Raw genomic sequence first — 17317 nt, 5'->3', positions numbered from 1 at the left:
CTCAAGGTTGGAGTTATTTGTTGTTGGGTCCTTCGTAATTCTAGTAAGGTTAAGTATGCCAACCACACAAAATCCCTGCTTGCGTATTCGCGACTTGTTGTTTGCATTGTCACATATGGGGAGAAAACAATATGATCTAGCTCGTCTCCAACTTAGAGGCGCGGTAAGTAGAAGGTTATCACTGTAATCTAGTTTAATGTTCTATAGAGATCTAGCCCACATAAATAAAAATACACTAGGCCATCATCATACCACTACTCCCAGCCCTCTCGAACCGGAGTATCTCCCTACACACAGTCCCACTTCCCTTCAACCACGCGTTGAGCTCACTTGGGTGCTCCACATGGAAGATCAACATCGTCCCGAACATCAACAGTGCGTCAAATATATACATAAACCACTCATGACTGACCAGATACCCGTCATTCCCCTGCGCATATTCGATAAGTCGAAAGATGGAACGGATCAGAATGAGAGCGCTGGCACCATACAGTGCATATAGCAGGCGTCGCCAGTTGAACCCAGACCCGCCATCAGCGACGGGGTCACGGTTCATGCGCATATGGAAGACAGCGGATGAGATCATGAAGAAGCCGAAGAAGAGGATCTGGACGACGAGACCGCCGACAATAATATGGGGACCGTTCTCGCGCGATTTCGATTTCATACCCATTAATCCGGCACCTGATTGTTTCGTCGGGTGAGCTGAGTGATCACAGGTCATCTTGGCTTTTTACCATGATAGGGTTGCCCTTACCTGCTGATTGCATGAGGAAGGATAGAACATCTCCCGCTACGAAGATCTTAGTCAACCATTTGACGCGGATCAGACTGTGCTTTTCGGCGTGTAGCACCACGATGGTTCGTCCTAGTTCCATGTAAATACTGGCGGCAAACAGGGCGGGCGCGACGAGAGTCAGAACAGCCTGTACGATATATGGCCCGAGTGTCCAGTTTGGTGTTTGGTTACAGGCTATGGCGCGTGCGACATATCCGACCCACTCGACTATCATGAACAATTAGTATGGCCTTGTTTCTGAAGAATTTTGGAAGGTATTTGAATTCGGGGCTTACAATAACCACCCAGCAGAAACGGGATGAAAAACCACGTTCGCGTCCGGAAAAGCTGGTAAGTGTGTAGAATTGTGGTCGCAAGAAAACAAATTATGAAGATCGCCGCTGCCGCGAGGGACGGGTCATAGTGGAATAGTTTGAAGCCACCATCGCTCTCCGATGTTGGCATATTGTCTCTGGTATTATTTCAATGTACTTAATATCCATGTAGTGGGCCAATTGGCAAAAAAGTACATGGGGATTAGGCATGGGAGCTAGATTTATACATTTAACTTGCGGAAGAATATTCTGTCACACGGTCTGGACCCCTAATGGCACTACTATATGTCCATAAGAATAGATTCGAAAACTATACTTCATTTAGGAAAAAAAACGCTTGAATGTCCAAGGAGTTCGTGGCTCAATGAGTATCCATGTTCAAATTGTGGACCCAAAGCCTCATGGGTGCATTGTGTTAAGGGATATCAACGCCCACATGTATCAACATCCTTTCCACTATGCAAAGAACCAATCCTATAAGAGTACTTGGAAGTAGGGAGTAAAGGATCCTTGTTGACAGGCAGCAACCGTCCATTCCTGTGGGGGATAGGGAGGCTTTGAATAACTGCATATGTTCCTCACCCAGACTTTGGCTTTTCCCGGACCCATTCATTAGTTTGCGACGGACCAATGATTTCTTGGAAATGGAAGCGAAGAAATCTCCACTGTCGAGAACTATACCCGAAGAAGGATAAAGTACGAGACAATGTGCCAAGATATCCAGTTCAAAGAATCTCCGAAGTATCTATCGATTCTGCTAATCTCCACATCCCGAATCCGATGAGCCACGGTGGTTCGAAGCTCGTCTCCTTATCCCAAGCAGATCTGATTTTTATTATTCCTCCTCTAAGCGACATACCTACCACCCTAACAAGGAAGGTGCTGGAGCCTGGTCAAAGCAGAGAGCCATGCCATTACGAAGGTCTCACAAAAAATCCCACCATGGTTGCACCCAGTGTAAACAGCGTCGAATAAAATGCGATGAAGCTCGGCCTAGCTGTGGCTCGTGCCGAAAGAAACGAGTGGCGTGCACATTCCTGAGCCATGCCCCGGTACCTCTAAATCCACTTCAACAGCATTCAACCCAGTTGGATGGCCCTAGATCGGAGGTACAGTCCACGATCCCCCTCCTGGAGCTGGAGCTGCTGCACCATTGGCACACGGCAACAGCCGCATCATTAGCGCACAGCAACTCAATCCAAGAGCTGTTTCGTATTACCTTTCCGGAAGTGGCTCTATCCTATCCGTTCCTTATGCACAGCCTGCTGGCTGTCTCAGCTCTACATATCAGACACAAATGCTCGACTGAGCGCCGACGCATATACACAGAAGCAGCCATTAAACATAACGATCTCTCCGTATCACTATGTACCCCGCTGCTAAGTAATATGACGTCCGAAAATTGTCACGCTCTGTTCGCCTTTTCCTGTCTGGTGGCTGTTTTTGCCTATGCTGCACAGGATCCCACAGCCACTTGCCATGCCCTGGATATAGGTGATGTTGTGAAGGTTTTCAAACTGGTACGTGGGGCAGGCTCGATAGTAGTACAGGCGCGACCTTGGATTCAGCAAGGTGAAATGCGGCCGTTACTTAGCCTGGGCCACAGGTTACGGCAACCCTCAGGCGCGAAATATGCCCATGAACTTTACGCCAGATTAGAAGAGCTCTTCCAACAACATACGTACTCTGTGCTGCCTGCCTCTCCAACGAGTGCGCTACTCTCCGAGTCCTTTCAGCATCTGCTTAGCGTGTTAAAACGGGGTGCCGCACAAGAAGACACAAGTCCTATTATGGCGTGGCCTGTGTTAGTGGACGCGAAATACCTCGACTTGCTGCAGGAAGGGGAGCCGACATCCTTTGTAATTCTTGGGTACTATGGAGCGGCACTGGAGCTGCTACGGGATGAGTGGTGGTTAGAAGGTTGGGGTGAATCCTTGATGTGTCTGTCGCTCAAGACTTTGGGTGTCGCAAACGACTGGAAGATGGTGCGGTGTTTAGAATTGATCCGAAAACATAGAGCATCAAGGAGTTTGATTACATGACCGCAGCCTTGACCGCAGCCTTGATGGGCCGTCGGCGTATGACCAGATTGATATATATCTCTTTTCTTTTGCGCAGGGCACCCATACGATCCTTCCCATTCAACCTCCTGAGACGACCACTTCTAACATGATGTTGACAAACATCTCTTGCTGTATTATTTGCCGTTTTCTCTTTCTATCTGTTTCCTTATATTTTTTTTTGCTTCCTCTAAAGTTTTCTTGTCTTCTTTACATGGCCTGGAACTCGAGACATACACTCACGACGAAAAGCGTTGCGATACTTCCTCGGTCTACAGTTGACTAAACAACACAGTGCTAATCATACTCTTACCTGTTTCGCATCTGTATTCCCAACATTACAGGCTCTCCGTAAATGGCGCTCCCAGAACACCCCTATCGCTTCTCGTACAACAAGAGGAAACCATTGTTGGTAACTATCTTGATGCTTCCTCACTAGCGGTGCCGCGAGCTTCGGCCAACGGGAATCATTATCGGAGCTTAAGATGATACGGAGGTGGAAGAGACCCAGGATCCTGTTGGTTGAAGTAGGGTGAACGGAGTGATACGTTCGTTCTTCGCATGGACGCTAGTTCCGTTATGTCTGTATATCCTCAGGCCCCTTCATTCATCTTCCATCTCCAACCTCTCGAACGACCTCCGTATACCTGATTAAGGCCTGATAAGTTTCATTGAGTATGATCCACACGCGTTTTCCCCGCTTAACGCCACGAAGTAAAACATCACTACTTCATCGATCAAAGAGAAGCCTCATCCGACAAACCCACACAGATTGGAACTCACACGATGAATTTTTCAACTACACAATAGGCCGCTTCGTGGCGAATGAAGCCCACAAAAGGGCAATCCGCTATATTAAAATTCAATACGAATGAACTGGTGAAGTGAGCGGTCGAAGGGTTTGGCGGTCCTCATGCGCGATGTGTCCGTGTTGAGGAATTCCCTGACGGAGTGTTCAATAAGGGTTTTCTTTTCACAATGCAGGACGGCTGCGCAGGTTGTGGGCAAAGTGCGGAATCCGAACTCGGGACGGGAGCATTATACCACTGCTAGTGAAATGGCGACGATGAACTTCGTAAGATCGATATTTTCTTTTGACCTTGATATAATTTTTCTAAGTGTTTGTAGGTTAGAAATATGTTGGGTACACCTGTGCCGAGGGTATTAGGCTGGTGCTCTAGAGGGGGTAAGAGTCCCGTTGGGGCTGAGTATATTCTTATGGAAAAGGTTCCTGGTGCCCAGCTTGAGCAAGTTTAGCCGAAACTGGATATTAAAGCAATGTTCGACATTGTCAAGGCGATGGCGTGATACCAGAGGTTATGGATAAGCATCTCTTTTACGCAATACGGGAGTTATACTACTCGCGTGATCTGTCCAATACCGATGGATGTTCTCTGACGAAAGAGGATGTATCACAATTCGAAGGCCATCGGTCCCTTGATGAGTCGAACATTCCTAGATGATGGGCGAATTGGCGTGTAGTTCTATCGAGGCCCCTGTATGGGCTTTAAAACCCATATGTTTGAATAGTGCCGTTGACCTATACATTCCAGGGGATAGTGTAGAACGATACAAAATAGCAATTGACGAACGAGAGATTGCCTTAGTACAGGAGATCTCGAAGCTACCTCGCTCATCCACGCCACTGTATAGTCTAGACACATATCGCCCCTTCTGCTCGAAGAAAATAGCTGCCCTGCAGAACTACTTCGCATGTTGAGACCCCTCCTACGAGTCGATTTCGTCCTCCTACTTCTACTGCCCCGATCTTCACGTTGAGAACATATCTGTCAACCCCAAAATGCCTTCAGAGGCGCTTGGTATAAAAGATTGGCAATCAAGCGAACTTCTACCGCTCTGTGATCGATCTCGTTACCCATATTTCCTCGATCATGAGGGCCCTAAAGTGGTCAGTCTCGATGCGCCCGTGTTCCCGGAGGATTATCACCAGCTATACTCTTCTGAAAAAGATCAAGCCCACAGGTCGTATTTGAATGTGCCACTCGCTGCCCTGTATCGCAGGCCCACGCACAACACCAACAAATGACTGTACAAAGAGATGGAGTTTCGGGAGACCGCAAGCTTTGAGATGTTGTTACTGGCTCATAATATCTTGATCAATGAGGTCCAATCAGAGCGAAGGGGCGTAGGACTTGAGACGGTCACTGGGTGAAGCATGGCCGGAGAATGGTGTGGTACGGCATGATCAATACATTCGAACTAAAATGTTCTTACAACAGGCGAAAGTAGAGATCATTGCTCGGCTTGGACAGTCAGAGGATGAGCGGATCGCTTGGAGTAGGACATGGCCGTTCAATGATTAATCTGTGAAATTTTGTTATGTTAGCTAGTCTTTGGTTCGTTTTGACTGTTGTGATGGTGGGGATTCCATAGAGTCGTGTGTATTATAGGTGTTCTAGTGGTCAGTCGACTTGTTAAAACATACTACATAAACCTACACAGGTATTCAGGATAGACGAGAGAGGTTGTTGGTCGTATCGTGGACCCTAGTTGTGACTACTAACAGCATGGCACAGAAACCTTTAACTGTCGTCAATGTGCGCCCGCACCGTTTATTTCTGGGTGATAAAGATGCTATGGTACATACGTCCAAGATAATCTGACGTTCAGGACAAGAGAATGGTTAGAGCGGAAGAAATTGAGCTTGAAAAATACAGTATAGAAGAACGAATAATTCACGCTGGAAAGCACAAAAACTGAAAGAAAAACGAGTGGAAAACAATAGCCGTACCAGGGGGTCGAAACATTATTCATATAAAGAAGAAGCAGACTTATTTAAGGGCGTCGAACTTGCGTAACTCGGACTCAGTCCATTCCCATAGACGTCTTCCCATTTCCTCGCTGCCGGCATACCGGTTATGGGGCTTGTGGTGTCCTACCGGAATATAGTAACTGCCATTGGATAGGTCTTGCTTCTTTGCACCAGCAGCGGCCCACAGCTGGTTATAGGCGCCCGCGTGAACCGGTGTTCCGAAAAAGCCCAATGTCTTTGAGCCCAACGCAGCGATGATAGATCGTTCGCTCAGAGAATTATATAGATCTGTGAGAATGACTCCAGGATGAACGGAAACAGAGGTTATCGACGGATAGCGCCGAGCCAGCTCAGCAGCGAACAGGATATTTGCAGCCTTTGAAGCTCCATAGCGCGTATTAGTGTTGCATCTCTTCAGCCGATCTTGGTCTAAGATGGTGTCGAATGACGGTGCCAGGTTATGTCCTACTGACGAAAGAGATATGATCCGGACATCTGAGTTGGGTTCCTCTGCCGTCTTTAATAACGTCGGAAGCAAAAGCGTCGTGAGCAGGAAATGACCGGTGTGATTGGTACCAAACTGGATCTCATGGCCCATATCCGTCTCTCCCGGCGGAAGAGACATCACACCAGCATTGAGGATCAAGATATCGAGGCGTGAAGATTGTACGTGAAATGCCCGTGCAGCCTGCTGGATTGATTTAAGGGACATTAAGTCCAGACGAAGCCAGATGATCTCCACTTGATGATCGAGCTCCGCTTTTATGGAACTGATGGCCTTTTGCGCTTTCGTCTCCGACCGCGCAGCAAGAAATATCTTGTTTGGTTTGTGCTTGGCTAGCTGTATGATCGATTCCTTTCCCAGACCAGCATTTCCTGCAGCACACATCATTAGACCACGCTGTGGGTGAAACAAATGCCTTATCACATACCACCAGTTACCAAGACGACCTTTCCCGACAAGTCTGGGATATCTTGGTCAGGATTAAAGCTCTTTCCCCCGAAGTAGTTGCAAGGATTTAGATTTGCCGCGAGAAATGCTGCCATTTTGCTCGCTATGGTGATGATTTCTCGGATTTTTCTTTACTACCAAATGGGAACTTGAACTCAATAATATGCGAGAACAAAGTGCTCGAAGGTAAAGTTTGGCCGACGTTGGTATCACTTGATAAACTAGCTGCTGTGAAGCTATCCATACCAGTGCCTCTCCATCTTTTTATAGAAACCTAGTGAACACAATGTACAGTGAATCCCCCTTCTCTTAAGGCTAGTTGCCACGCGGCAATTACTCACCAACGAATGCGGTAGACGGATCTCGCAACACTAGCTATATAAGGTTAGAGTTACTTCTAGCTCAAATAGCTTGCCGATGATCGACCAAACCCTAAAGACGGTCGGATAGTTTAATATGCCGCGGACTCACCCCTCCTTCCCTTTCAAGTACAACGAATTGTAGATCGTCCGGAGTAAGTCTATCTTCATACCTCATTTCCCTAGGTGGCAAAGCATGGACCAACTTCTTGGCCCTTGCTCGGTCCACGGTGGGCTAGACCAGGTATGGCTAAGATGTATGTATGATTGATCGTCATGGTCGATTGGTTGTTCGGCTCAAATTTCATTAACCAATGTTAGTCAATTACGCCAGACTTCTAGAACTCTCAGTTGCTGCCATATAAAACACAAGAACAAGTTTTGATGCCAGTCAGAATGCGTTAAGGCGTAACTACTAAGGTTCGCATACGTAAACTTCATGAACTTTAGAATACCCCATGGGTATCTTAGTCGTCAACGTCATCGAGGAATACCAACTTCCCCCCAGCAAAGCAAAGCACTATGCAAGGATGGACCTGTTTATAGAAAGTGCTTTTAACCTTTTGACGTGTCGTGCAATTCTTATCAAGCCCTCTTATGTCCAACTCTGAATACAAGAACGCATCATTTTCCACCCACGGGGCAAAAATGTCAGATATCCTTGATCCCATTAATCAAGACTTCGTCAAGAAGCTCTCCCAGGGCCCGCCCTTGCACGAAAAACCCCCACAGGAAGCTCGTGACATTGTCGAAACCCTCCAGAAACATACCCCGGCTGCCGATATCAGCCAAGCGAAAATTGACATTCCCTTTGATGGTCACGAAGTGCAAACTGTTATTTTCAAACCCAAGATTGCCCAGGGTACTCTGCCCGTGATATTCTATACGCACGGTGGCGGGTGGATTCTCGGCAGGTATAACAAGTCTACGTCTGAAATTTGGAAATTTAGATCAACAAAGTATTGACGAAACTAGCCCCACCGTCCATGGGTCCTTAATGGAAGACCTCGCTCGCCAGACAGGCGCGGCAGTAGTATTTCCCTATTACACACCAGCACCAGAGCGGCAGTATCCCGTCCAATTTGAAGAGTCGTACGCGGTTCTCCAGTATATCGTGGAACATGCGAATGAATTGCATCTGAAGACAGACAAGATCGCCTTTTCAGGCGACAGCGTGGGAGGTAAGTCACTTTCACGCCACGGTAGACTGCCACAGCGTCTCACACAAAGTGCCAGGCCACATGGCCATTGCAATGGTCCAGCTTGCTCACGAGCGAAAACTCCCCGTTAACATCGCTCACCTGGTTCTTCTCTACCCGGTAACCGATACGCACGCCAAGAGCGAGACGTACAAGACCTACATGAACGGTCCGTATCTGACGGAGAAGATGATGGACTGGATGATTGACGCTTTTCTTCCTAACGTTGCGGATAGGCGCAATCCGTTGACCTCCCCGTTAGCGTTCGTACCTGATGAGAAGTTGGCAAAGTTTCCACCTACAACTATTTTTGTTTCAGGCGCGGATCCACTTCTCGGTGAAGGTCAGGCCTTTGGTCAGCGACTTCAGAAGGCGGGGGTCGAGACGGCGATATTGAGAGCCGATGGTCAGATCCATGACTTCGTGATGTTGGAGGCCATTAGGCATACGGCTACTGCTAGGGCTGTAGTTGAACTTGCATCCCGGAAGATTAAGAGGAGTTTGGAGTAAATTGAGAGGTAATCATTTAACGCACTATCACAGCTAATGTTATCTTTTGGGGACGGTCGCCTCCAAAGTTCTTCGCGATAAATACAGAATCTGCGAGTCTTGATCTTCGTAAAAAGGATGGAAACACAACTCATTTGCTCTTTTCCCGTAGAGAACGGTAAATTCTGAGACTAACCTACTTTTGTATTAACACAAATGTGTTGGCTATTCTTAAGTCCAAGAGGAAGCAGCTAAGACGCTGTATATAGTGCTTGTTTACACAAGTTCATAGGAGATATACTGTTTGCTCTAACCCTCGTACTGAGGCCCGGAGTTCGTTTGTACATCTGCTCCCTCATTAAGAAGACTCTGCATGAGCCTTTCATTGCTAGCCTTTGTGTCGAGTAGTTCCTGTGTGTAAAAGATTGGGTGTTGGGGATCCCATCGCTGTATTGTAGAGCTTCTAGCCTTAGAGACAGGGAGTCACGTTCCAACAGAAACCCAATACTAGTAAAGTAAAGGACATCAGTTATCCTTCACATAGCTGATTCAATGGAACGCCGAGGCCTCCTTCGGCCGGATATTCAACTTCCGTGGCGGGAGTCCGGAACTCGCTCTCTCGGCATAATTTGTCCTCGGAAGAGGGGAAGGAGGCGCATTGAATTCTGAGAGGCAGTATCAAGATATTTACAGACAATATGACATCACAGATACCAAGCGATCAGAAAATTCAAGAGGTGAAGGTGCAAACTTTGAAGTTTTGATAGTGGGGCATGGGAGGGCTGGTGGGTCACTCTAGCCAGATCGAGGTGGGCTTGCGAGAAGCTAATACCACGGTAGTAACGCCGATTGCTCAGAAATAGGACCGATAAATTCCGCACGGAGATGACAGACGAAAGCTTGGCTGACGATGATCTGGTCTAGACCGGTACAGATTACATGTCGCGTGGTAGCCTATGCGTCCAAACTCCCTTGGAAGTAAGTAAAGGGAATCAATGCGGTGATCTTGTTCTTCAACTGAATCGCTATAATAGTGGAGGATTAACAGAGCTAATTGCGACTGTGAATGACAACCTGTTCTCTTCAAAAGCATTATGATAGTAGGTGTAGAGAGATCATTAGTCAACAGGTTCATCGTCACACCAGAAAGCATACGGGATGGTGTCATTGCAAGATGTCCGCGCACATAAAGCATCCCTGAAGAATTTGGGACCTGGACTTGTTGCTGTATTCGGTAGGCATACCTCCATAGCACGGATTTATTCCCTTCGACCACGATCGCTTCATCTCTGGATACAACATCTAAATCCAACTAACAGTGTATCCCAGTGGGTGGCACCAGCGGCATCGGGCTGTACACTGCGCGCGAATTTGTCCGTTATACAATCTCCCCACGTGTGTATCTTGTTGGCCGTAATGAGGTGGAGGCTAAGCGTACCATTGACGAGCTACATTCACTTAACCTGGATGGCAAGGTGCAGTTTATCAAGAGCGACGTATCACTCCTAAAGGGAGTCGATAAGGCATGCGACGAGATACTGCGGACAGCAAACCGAGTGAACCTTTTATTCTTAAGCTGCGGAATGATGTCGACTGGAGGCAGAGATGGTATGTTCGACTTTCTTTCTCACCACCAATCGTGTCCGCATATGATGGTGGACTTCTATTGGATTTGTCGCTGATGATTGAGAACCTCCAGAGACCACCGAAGGTCTTGATAAAAAGTTCAGCCTGCCATTATTACGCTCGCATGCGCTTCATCAATCGGCTTCTTCGTAGACTAGCCCGCGCAGCTGGTGATGATTCGAACCCATCCCTTTCCCGTGTCGTTTCTGTCCTTGGTGCCGGCCATGAATCAAAGCTATATCTAGATGATCTCGACCTGAAGAAAAACTATAGTGTTAGCAACTGCGCTGGACAAGCGACAAGCATGACCTCGTTAATAATGGGGGAGTTCGCGCGGCGGCATCCATCTACAACGTTTATCCATGCGTACCCAGGTATTGTAAAGTCTGGGATTGCTCGTGGTCTTGGGCCCATGATGCGCTACGTGGCTGGAGCTTTGATGTTTCTAGGACATCCGTGGATGGTGCCTCAGCGGGAGAGTGGAGAGCGGAACTTGTTTGCATCGACCAGTGAGCTCTTCTCACCCGCAGGAATATCAGAGTTCCAAGGGGAAAGTAGTACATCAGCTATTGGAGCTGATGGTGTTCGGGGAAGTGGTGCTTATCTGGTGCATTGGGACGGGTCCGAGGTTGGAAAGGAGAAGGTTCTCAGGGTGTATCAGGAGGGTGATGTAAGTGAGACGGTATGGGAACATACTCTGGAAGTGCTCAATTCATGTTAGGCAAGGTTGGACGGGTTACGTAGTACATGTATAGCATTTCGGGATCGCCAAGCTAGATGATTTCCGAGAGACCGTGAGTATTCAACTAAAAGATCAGGAAAAGATAATTGTATCAAATCGTAGGATCCCTAGTCGTATGGGCTAAATCAATAACCCACCACTTCACATTAAAGCATCTTCGCGGAACAGCTTTGCTCCGCGCACATCAAAACTATGTGCATATTCAGAACTTCAGGACAGCTTTGCCCTTGTTTTTACCATGGAAAATACCCACCAAGCATTCAGCTGCATTTTCAATACCAACGGTTTCATGAGTGAGGGCCTTGAAGCTTCCTTGCTTGATCAAAGGCTGAACCGTCTTCTGAAGTTTTTCGAAATAGACATCCCCATAACCAGGGTCCGCAACGATGAAGCCACGCATCGCAATGCGCTTGGAAACAACACTGTGCAGGTTCTTAATCGGATAAGGAGTGCTGTTGTACTCCGAGATCATTCCGCACGCGACGATGCGGCCGAAAGGGTTCATGGCGTCAATGGCAGCTTCCAGGTGCTCGCCACCAACATTTTCATAATAGATATCCAACCCTTCGGGAGCGAGTCGAGCCAGGGCACTCGCAGGGGACTCCTTCTTGTAGTTGAAACCACCATCAAAGCCAAGCTCATTCAAGATATAATCCAATTTCTCATCCGAGCCCACACTACCAATCACCTTTAGGCCCTCGTGCATGGCCAGCTGGCCGGCAACCTGGCCGACGGCGCCACTGGCAGCAGAGATAAAGATTGTTTCGCCCTTCTTAGGCTCACCGATTTTATAAAGTGATGAAAATGCGGTCAGACCCGGCATACCAAGGGCGCCTAGGAAAACACGGATGTCTTCAAGGCCCAGGGGGTTTTCGAGGGGGCGAATTTTGGCAATTAAACTCTCATCCAGCGAGATAACCTCTTGGATCGGTAGCTGGCCAATGACCAGGTCTCTCTCCTTAAAGGTGGTATTGTTTGAGCGGAGTACCTTGGCGATCCCGAAGCTGTCAATCGGTTTGTTCAGCTCGTATGCCGGAATGTATGAAGTTTTGGCTGCAGGCCTCATGCGACCCCTCATGTAAGGGTCGAAACTAGCATAGAGAGACTGTACAACAACACCGTTCTCGGTGGGAGCGACGTTCGCATCGTATAGGGCAGGTTCAGTAGCAAGATCTTCCCCAGGAATGGGATATCCGCTGGGAACCTTCTTGAAGATCAAAGCCTTGTTGGAGCTCATTTTGAGACGCTTTGCGGTAATACTTAAGTAGAAAGATAGATTGGAGCGGATTTGTATATGTCGAGCAATAAGCCAGAGTACATAGGGTCGGTTTTGCAGTCCTTATATAGAGCATCGGAGGCAGGAATCACTACGCCACGGTAGGTTACACATTTGCCGCCACCCTCCCCAGGTGCATACTTTGAAACAGCCTAGATAGAGATACTGTATGGTATGGCAGATGAAGGTTACTGTCGAGGGTACGATCGATCATCGCAATGAGTAAGAGCAAAGCGTTGGAGTGGGTCAAGGCGGAGGATTTGATCCCACCGTCCCCGGCGGCAAGAGGAGCTCCTTCGATCTAAACCTACTACTACCACTGTTCGATGTGGTGTGTGGAATAATGCACAACATATTGACATACATACAGCTGTGGTATGTACTGAATGAATTATGGTTAAATCTCCCCGGAATATGTAATCAAGGAGCATTAATAATTAACGTTATTTCAGCTTTAATTATCTCATAGGTGATCACTCGAGTCCAAGACCCAATAGAACGGTGGGTCCCGCGACCTTTGGTGGAGATCAAGGTTTTAGCTGGAATGATAATTGCCATGCCCAAGGATATATGTAACCTTGGATCTATCACTGGTCAACTTGCAGAAAGAATGATATACGTATCGCACACTCGCGCTCCTGTCTTTCCTCACCCGATTTCTTTTACCGAACCGTCTGAGATAGGTTATAATGTTGTCCCTTAACATCCCTTCGTACTCCGACCCATCCGGGTACATCCTGTCCGACCTACCTAAGCCGGAAATCACCGACTCCAAGGATGTGGTTATCAAGGTACATGCTGCTAGTGTTAATCCGGTCGATGTGAAGAAGGCAGATGGCGTCCTCAAAATGGCACTCAAGGACACGTTAGTGCGCCCTTACTTCCAAGGAAGGAAAAAAGAAGACAGCGGAAAGCAAATAAGCTATTGTGATTAACATAAGCCAGGTTCCCCTACAAGATCGGGTATGACTGCGCCGGAATAGTCTCTGAAATCGGGAAAAGTGTGTCTCGGTTTAAAGTTGGAGATGAGGTTTATGTTAGATTACCGGAGTCACATCGAGGTACCCATTCACTCCATTAATATGAGAAATCACCGATCACCTACTAGAAGATCCACACAGGAGCATGGAGCGAATATGCTAGATGCCCGGAAGAATTTATCGCTCTGAAGCCCCCGTCGTTATCGTTTGAGAGTGCAGCCGCCATTCCACTAGCAGCGACAACGGCGTTTCAGGCACTACAAAAATATAATGGGGACCTCACGGGCAAGACTGTCTTCGTACCCGCTGGCTGTACGCATGCATTCCTGCCTCTTACTTAGTGCGCACATCTAACAACCCAACAGTAGGCGGAGTCGGCCTATATGCGCTCCAATTAGCAAAACATGTCTTCCACGCAGGCAATGTGATTACGACTGTCTCTACATCAAAAATCCCTAAAGTGGAGGAATTGTTAGGAAAGGGAACCGTTGACCAGAGTACGAAGCCACTACTTTCAAATAGCTTCCCCCCTGTCCCCCCTCCCTATATACCCCTCGTCAGAGCACCTGCTAATCCTGTCAAAGTTATCGATTACAAAAAGTCTGATCCTAAGGATGTCATTCCGCACGGCTCGGTTGACTTTCTCTTCGATACTATGGCCGTTTCCATGGAGTATTTGTGTCTTATGCGACCGAAGACCAGCCGCATCGTGTCGATCTCAACCTTGCCATCGGGAACCCTGCTACAAAATTCTTCAGTGATGAGGCTTCCCGACCGTCCAACTCTTCCCTTCGCCTACAAGGCGGTGTTGAATGTGTTAGATGCAACCCGCAGGCTGCGTGCGCGACGGTACGGCGTGGAGTATTCCTATATGTTCCTTGAGCCGAGTGGGAATGACTTGGACACTTTACGGGAATATATCGAGGAGAGGAAATTGAAAACGGTGATTGGTACTACAGTTAATCTACGGGACATACAAGAGGTGCGAAAGGCTTGCCAGATTGTATATGGTGGCCAGGGTGGTCTTGGTAAGGTGGTCATCAGGGTTGCGGAATCTGATCCATAGTTGCTATATTCCGGTACGCTTCATTATGCCTCTTCTTCTTTTTCTTTCCTCATTTCTATGTTGCCATTTTCATTTATGGTATAATAAAGTAACATAATGGCCATCGTGGTATCTAATTGTATGGATATTTCTTCCCACTCCTCAAGACCCTTTTTTCGTATACCTAGTAAGGCTTCATGCATGCCCAGTCATTGCTTGCCTTACTACTCGGTGCCCAATGTATCACAAGGGAATAATTCCGCGGTAAGTATAACAATCAAATGACGCCCAGTTAACCGCGCAGGAAGCCAGAACGGCAAAAGACAGACATCCATACGCAGAATGCACCGGTACTCTCGAAATCAGGTATTTACTTCAGAGACATACATGACACTGCATATCAAAGCTTATGCCTATAACTCGTCTTTTATGCGGAGTATTGGACCATGAAGACAAGGAACGCAAATTTGGGACTGAAACATGCCATCATATGAAGTTCCACAACAACAGCATATGACCAACAGACATGCTTCAGAAATATGTACACACACAAGGAAGGTCCGTCTAGTTACGCAGGGTTATCCAGCCATGGATTGCTCCAGCAGCGGCAGTGATAAGGCCACTCGATACCACTCCTCCCCTCAGATACGAAATCGAACTGCCCCAAGCGATCAGAGTGATCAATCCGGCGATAGCCCGGTTGAGCGGTTCCTCCAGTGCCTGCGGATTCGATGCCCATTGAAAATTAAGCAAAGCTGAAGATAAGATTGGTCAGTGTGCACGGTTATAATCATTTGAATTTAGCGTAAATACCTATCAGAATCAAATAGCCACTCCCTTGATACCATCCCACCGTGGAGCAAGTGTATGCCAAACTCGGCAGCTCTTGGAACCGCCGTAACTTCTGGAATTTGCGACCAGTCAACTGCCCAAATATTAGCTAATTTCTCGCGCTTCCAGGTTTAGTATGTTAATAGTAACTGACAGCGTGCCCCACAGATAGGAGTAAAGAGCCATATGCAAGGGCCTTCAGTTGCGCTGGGTTCGCCATTATGTTCGCGGAGGTTTTCAAGCTAAGATTGAGGCGTGAAAGGTGTTTAGTTACCCGGCTGGGAGAAGCTTAGGAGGCCCAACATAATAAAGCTCCCTCATCCTGCGACATCATTTGCCATGTAACCCGGGATAAGGAAATGTTCCCCGACAACCTAGGTTCAACTAAAGAAAAGTGGAGTACAAGAGCTTGGATTAGCACGGGGTAATAATCTCCCCGGACCGTATTCTTTTCCGACCAGCCTAATAGAGGGTGGCTTGCGAGAGTGGTATGTGGGCCCAATTATGAATACTCCCAATGAGGTCTTGACAGAGGGGCCAAGATAGACTGTCGTGGATTCTAGTCGCCGCATTCTGATCCACAGTTATGCCTCTTTTATTGACCTTTGAGATGGATGACACCACTCTCTGTGCCATCTCATATGGAAAGGTTTGCTATTGGGGAGAGTGGCGCGGAAGGACCCGAACATGAACGACCCGCATCTAAGCGTCAACCGAATGACACAGTATACCAAATAGTTTTATAGCGTGGCCTAGCTGAATTACGAATCCACTTGCGGCACCTTTAGTCAAGTCACCATATTTTCATCGCCAGGTTTCTCATAGGAAATCACCCAGGGTACGAATCTGTTATGAATGAAATCGCGTTCTACACTCAAGATATGATTGTCATAGAGTCACTAGCAAAATGGCCTGCACCAACACACACGTCAAATTTGTTTTCCAGCCCCACAGCCAAGGTGCTAGCCAGAAAATCTATTTAACTACAAATTAAATTTGAGGGCTACTATAAGTTTCATACTGTATTTGATAGTAATATAACTTAACTAATTTACAATACATGTGTTAAGTTTAACTACGCTCCACCAAATACTGTACATTTGAGGATACAGCCCATAAGATGTTTAATTTATTCCTAAGAATGAAGTGGTTATTTTCTACGAAAAGTCCTAGACCCCATTTCCTGTCTGCGGCGCGTTGGAGGTTTGACTAATGCACTTAACCTATCTGCAACTTGTTGGGTCTTATGGTGGTCTGGACCCAGTGCTTTTTCATATCCTGCCAGTGCTCGCTGGTACATGCTCTCCGCCTCCTTCAGCTTGCCTTGGTTAGAGTAGAGAATACCAAGATTGTTGACTGTAAAAAGGGTGGATGTATGGTCTGGGCCCAGTGCTTTTTCTTTGCCTGCCAGTGCTCGCTGGTACATTCGCTCTGCCTCCTTCAGCTTGCCTTGGTCAGAGTAGAGATTACCAATGTTATTAACTGTAAAAAGAGTGGATATATGGTCTGGGCCCAGTGTCTTTTCACGGCCTGCCAGTACTCGCTGGTATATCTTCTCTGCCTCCTTCAGCTTACCTTGGTCTCTGTAGAGAAGGCCAAGGTTATGGACTATACCAAGAGTAGATATATAGTCTGGACTCAGTGTCTTTTCACAGCCTACCAGTGCTTGCTGGTATATACTCTCCGCCTCCTTCAGCTTGCCTTGGTCTCTGTAGAGAAGACCAAGATTGTTGACTGTAAAAAGGGTGGATATATGGTCTGGGCCCAGTGCTTCTTTATAGCCTGCCAGTGCTCGCTGGTACATCCGCTCTGCCTCCTTCAGCTTGCCTTGGTCAGAGTAGAGAAGACCAAGGTTGTTGACTGTAAAAAGGG

At 47.4% G+C, this 17317-nt stretch overlaps 9 protein-coding genes across 9 annotated transcripts in view; 4 read left to right on the top strand and 5 right to left on the bottom strand.

Annotated features, from left to right (window-relative positions):
• Nucleotides 1-235: 235 nt before the first annotated feature.
• Nucleotides 236-1243, bottom strand: BDW43DRAFT_301540 (RTA1 domain-containing protein; the record flags this gene model as incomplete). Its single annotated transcript, XM_032045065.1, has 3 exons — nucleotides 236-684; nucleotides 758-1006; nucleotides 1075-1243. 3 exons carry the CDS (start codon nucleotides 1241-1243, stop codon nucleotides 236-238), a joined length of 867 nt encoding a protein of 288 aa, XP_031898412.1.
• Nucleotides 1244-2021: 778 nt separating this feature from the next.
• BDW43DRAFT_312802 (Zn(II)2Cys6 transcription factor domain-containing protein) lies at nucleotides 2022-3155 on the top strand (the record flags this gene model as incomplete). Its single annotated transcript, XM_032047442.1, has 1 exon — nucleotides 2022-3155. The coding sequence occupies one exon, from the start codon at nucleotides 2022-2024 to the stop codon at nucleotides 3153-3155; it is 1134 nt and encodes a 377-aa protein (XP_031898411.1).
• Nucleotides 3156-5965: 2810 nt separating this feature from the next.
• Nucleotides 5966-6993, bottom strand: BDW43DRAFT_320639 (uncharacterized protein; the record flags this gene model as incomplete). Its single annotated transcript, XM_032049117.1, has 2 exons — nucleotides 5966-6822; nucleotides 6879-6993. The coding sequence occupies 2 exons, from the start codon at nucleotides 6991-6993 to the stop codon at nucleotides 5966-5968; spliced, it is 972 nt and encodes a 323-aa protein (XP_031898410.1).
• Nucleotides 6994-7905: 912 nt separating this feature from the next.
• BDW43DRAFT_301537 (alpha/beta hydrolase) lies at nucleotides 7906-8966 on the top strand (the record flags this gene model as incomplete). The annotated part of the gene is made up of 3 exons (XM_032045064.1): nucleotides 7906-8171; nucleotides 8233-8438; nucleotides 8494-8966. The coding sequence occupies 3 exons, from the start codon at nucleotides 7906-7908 to the stop codon at nucleotides 8964-8966; spliced, it is 945 nt and encodes a 314-aa protein (XP_031898409.1).
• Nucleotides 8967-10103: 1137 nt separating this feature from the next.
• Nucleotides 10104-11292, top strand: BDW43DRAFT_312799 (uncharacterized protein; the record flags this gene model as incomplete). The annotated part of the gene is made up of 3 exons (XM_032047441.1): nucleotides 10104-10179; nucleotides 10275-10553; nucleotides 10676-11292. 3 exons carry the CDS (start codon nucleotides 10104-10106, stop codon nucleotides 11290-11292), a joined length of 972 nt encoding a protein of 323 aa, XP_031898408.1.
• Nucleotides 11293-11515: 223 nt separating this feature from the next.
• BDW43DRAFT_312798 (MDR family NADP-dependent oxidoreductase) lies at nucleotides 11516-12550 on the bottom strand (the record flags this gene model as incomplete). Its single annotated transcript, XM_032047440.1, has 1 exon — nucleotides 11516-12550. One exon carries the CDS (start codon nucleotides 12548-12550, stop codon nucleotides 11516-11518), a length of 1035 nt encoding a protein of 344 aa, XP_031898407.1.
• A 728-nt stretch (nucleotides 12551-13278) lies between these two features.
• BDW43DRAFT_312797 (NADP-dependent oxidoreductase) lies at nucleotides 13279-14635 on the top strand (the record flags this gene model as incomplete). The annotated part of the gene is made up of 5 exons (XM_032047439.1): nucleotides 13279-13454; nucleotides 13535-13650; nucleotides 13711-13881; nucleotides 13935-14066; nucleotides 14154-14635. The coding sequence occupies 5 exons, from the start codon at nucleotides 13279-13281 to the stop codon at nucleotides 14633-14635; spliced, it is 1077 nt and encodes a 358-aa protein (XP_031898406.1).
• Nucleotides 14636-14982: 347 nt separating this feature from the next.
• On the bottom strand, nucleotides 14983-15726 carry BDW43DRAFT_281867 (uncharacterized protein). Its single transcript, XM_032042563.1, has 3 exons — nucleotides 15600-15726; nucleotides 15428-15539; nucleotides 14983-15369 (listed from the first exon to the last, which is right to left on the bottom strand). The coding sequence occupies exons 1-3, from the start codon at nucleotides 15663-15665 to the stop codon at nucleotides 15179-15181; spliced, it is 369 nt and encodes a 122-aa protein (XP_031898405.1). The 5' UTR covers nucleotides 15666-15726; the 3' UTR covers nucleotides 14983-15178.
• Nucleotides 15727-16099: 373 nt separating this feature from the next.
• The window catches only part of BDW43DRAFT_320638 (Pfs, NB-ARC and TPR domain protein), a gene marked incomplete at both ends in the record, with an annotated part of 4324 nt that continues 3106 nt past the window's right edge, over nucleotides 16100-17317 (bottom strand). Inside the window, 2 exons of the mRNA XM_032049116.1 lie at nucleotides 16100-16147; nucleotides 16656-17305. Of these exons, the coding sequence (XP_031898404.1) occupies nucleotides 16100-16147; nucleotides 16656-17305 (698 nt within the window). The remainder of the gene's footprint in view (nucleotides 16148-16655; nucleotides 17306-17317) is intronic.

The sequence above is a fragment of the Aspergillus alliaceus genome (genome assembly GCF_009176365.1).
Source record: "Aspergillus alliaceus strain CBS 536.65 unplaced genomic scaffold BDW43scaffold_33, whole genome shotgun sequence".
NCBI lineage: Eukaryota > Fungi > Ascomycota > Eurotiomycetes > Eurotiales > Aspergillaceae > Aspergillus > Aspergillus alliaceus.
The sequence above is the reverse complement of the archived record's forward strand: the minus strand, read 5'-3'. Positions and strand labels throughout refer to the sequence as shown.

Excerpts from the sequence above, each read along its gene's own strand:
- BDW43DRAFT_281867 (XM_032042563.1), bottom strand. The coding sequence starts at position 15,665 with ATGGCGAACCCAGCGCAACTGAAGGCCCTTGCATATGGCTCTTTACTC. Across the intron at positions 15,540-15,599 it reads TCCTATCTGTGGGGCACGCT|TTGACTGGTCGCAAATTCCA; the intron begins GTCAGTTACTAT and ends ATATTTGGGCAG. Across the intron at positions 15,370-15,427 it reads TGGCTATTTGATTCTGATAG|CTTTGCTTAATTTTCAATGG; the intron begins GTATTTACGCTA and ends TCTTATCTTCAG.